Here is a 2,876-nt window from a genome sequence, read left to right as displayed (position 1 = left end):
TCGTCGTTGTTAAGCATGTTAATTCACAAAAAAAGTAAGAATTGTAATGAAGAAGAAAATTACAAGAACCCTAAATGTTACTTACTTATTATCTTTACTGAAAAAGTGAGAATTCACTCTCTGAAGAGGAAAACTAATTGAAATCCTTGCTACCTAATTACCTTCTGCATGCTACATTCATTGCCAAAACTGCCATCAATGTTTTTAGACATTTAAATAACCATAAATCTCAAGAGAAGACACTTCACCTCAAAAACATACTGTTAACTTACTTGAAAGACAGGCCACTTGAAACTAATGCTGATAATCTCATGGCTTCCAGAGTTCTCCCCACTGACCCTCAACCCACAAAGTACCTGGCAGACTCTGCTATGTCTGTTTCAAGTGACACTAGCTCCATATTGGAAGGCACATCCCTTATAAACAAAAAGAAGACAAATCCAGCTGTGAATGTTGATTTCACAATCAGAGAGGATTCTACTGCCTTTTAATCTAATATCCACACTCTTGAAACTAGTTGCCCAATCAGAGCACAGAAACAACCTCCAAGGAGAGCCAGTGCCATTGGCTCTATGGTTGATGCAACAATCACCATGATGACCAATGCTTCAATCACTATCATGAACATCACTCTCCTGCCTAGGGAAACCACTGGGCCCAGAGAAAGACCTGTGAGTGTGCATGGTGCCATTTTGTCCCATGGCTGAAGATGGTTTGCCAAAAATTTGCTCTCATCCTCCAACAGAAAGCAGCAAAACAGCAACTGAAGCAACCATTTTATTTGGGGATGACAACACTATTCCTAAATCAGAAACAACTATGACCTCAGAAGGAGACTACATTACTTCATTAAATGACAATACACTAGAAAGTGATTTTTCAACAACAGGCAACAAGTTTACATCTCTGAAGGAAAAACTAAAATCAGAAGATGATGCTGAGTCTCATCTTATTAGGTCATCAACCCATCTGGAGAAAGAAATTACTAGTCTGATAGGCACAACAAACTCCATGGCTAATGACTCTATTACTGAAAACTTCATTCCAGTGAAAATTGGTAATATCTCATCACCAAGTGCTACTGTTTCTTTAATAGATTTTTCCACTAACATAGCAAAAGAAGATATTCTCTTGGATACCACTGGCCCAGGGAATGAATATGTCTCTATAACTTCTGAAGTCTCTGGCACACTGAAGGATGGCACCGCTAGCATTGTGGACACCCCTGCCCTTCCAGCTAAGAAGGATGAACCCGATGTTAACAATTACAGTTCCTCAGTTAAATCCAATGTCACTGCTGGTGAGGCTGTCCAGATCACCACCTCGTCTATTCCTGAGGCTGAAATCTCTTCTGCTACTGAAAAAGACTTCACCACTATTCCAGATATAGCTGCCCTTACAGAAGAGAAAATGACTGAAATTGACCTCAACATTCCAGAGGATGACCCCAATGCTGTGCCTAAACTAGCAGATTCTGATGAGGAAAAGTTCATCACTGTGTTTGAGCTCACTACCACTGTTGAAAGGTGCGAAGATAACCCAGAAGATGTTCTGATAACTGATGAAGAGTCTATGGATGAAGTCAATGTTTGGATGGAGAAAGATATTACAAATGAAGCAGAGAACCATCCCATTTTGCTTACTGCTGTTGAATCTAGATATGACTTTGTAGTCCCTATATCAGTAGATGTGAACCTCATGGAAGATTCATCTATTACGACCAAAGATCTGTCTGAAAATAATACAATGGAATATGTAACTAAGGACAGTGAGCCACTTTCAAGAACTACCTCTGATCTAGATACCCTAAGCCACAAGGACGATGCTTTTACTACTGAAATGGGTGTCTTTAAGCTACTGAAGGAAGAACCAGATGAGTTCCTGATTTGAAAGCAACAAAACATATGCCACATAGACTTGAGTAATAGCCTGGAAAGCTAGTTTTAACATCTAAGAAGTTTGTTCAGCAAAAATCTTATTAAGTTAAAGAATGTGAGAATTTAAGGCAAGTATTAGACTCAGAAAAATGCAGACGTTTAGCAATAGAGGTCATGCAGTAGAATATATTTACGGAAACTTAAAAACTCAAATACAAGAGTTCCCCTTGTATCAAAAGGTTTAATTTAGTTATCTATTTACCTTAATATAAAAGTCTTTAATCTCAGCCTTCAGGGATATGAAGAGAGAGCAATAAAGAAAGCTCACTTCCTACTACATTTAATGATGTATGTCACTTTAGTTAACCCTGAATAGCACATTTTAGTGTGAGTTGAAGAGAACTGAATTAACTTATCTCAAAAAAATTGTTGTAGTATTAAAAGTTTTGAAATGCTAATTCTAAACGGATTTTTTTCATGCAACCAATGATTCTCTTCTATTAAAAAATATATTTGCAATAAGTAAGACTATTCAGTAATTGTTTAGCACCCACCTGTAAGAAATGTAAGAAATCTTATAGGGTTCCTGGCTTGTGTTGGATGCAAACTAAGAAAAAATGATTATTTCATAAACATGTAAATTTGTCAGAAACAATATTTGTATAAATGTATGAATCAATTTAATTTTCTTTCTGTAAAATTTCTTTCCTGAATTTTTGTCAATTTTTTTCAGGTCTTAATCATTGATATCATACTCTTCTTGTGCTTTTGGTTAGCAGTTCAAGGACATGTATCTTCATTTTTTTTCTGTCACAGACTTTTAAAATGGGTCTGTTTTCATCTTGCTGATTTTCCTTCAATAAATCTTTTGACAGCAACTGATTTACTGTGTGTAGATGTGTTTGATATTCCAGTACAGAATTCTGAAATTATGAGAAACATATAAGCACAGTTGACCTTTGAACGACACGGGGATAAGAGAGGTAGATTCCTCTGCCA

At 36.6% G+C, this 2,876-nt stretch overlaps 1 protein-coding gene across 1 annotated transcript; it reads left to right on the top strand.

Moving 5' to 3' along the window:
* Positions 1-636: 636 nt before the first annotated feature.
* On the top strand, positions 637-2,039 carry CABS1 (calcium binding protein, spermatid associated 1). The gene has a single exon (XM_025922375.2). It carries the CDS (start codon positions 682-684, stop codon positions 1,888-1,890), a length of 1,209 nt encoding a protein of 402 aa, XP_025778160.1. The 5' UTR covers positions 637-681; the 3' UTR covers positions 1,891-2,039.
* The last annotated feature ends 837 nt before the right edge of the window (positions 2,040-2,876 follow it).

This window comes from Puma concolor, chromosome B1 (assembly GCF_028749965.1).
Source record: "Puma concolor isolate L17-30 chromosome B1, mPumCon1.1.hap2, whole genome shotgun sequence".
NCBI lineage: Eukaryota > Metazoa > Chordata > Mammalia > Carnivora > Felidae > Puma > Puma concolor.
This window is presented reverse-complemented; position numbering and strand designations above follow the sequence as displayed.

Coding starts and splice junctions, on each gene's coding strand:
- CABS1 (XM_025922375.2), top strand. CDS start 682: ATGGTGCCATTTTGTCCCATGGCTGAAGATGGTTTGCCAAAAATTTGC.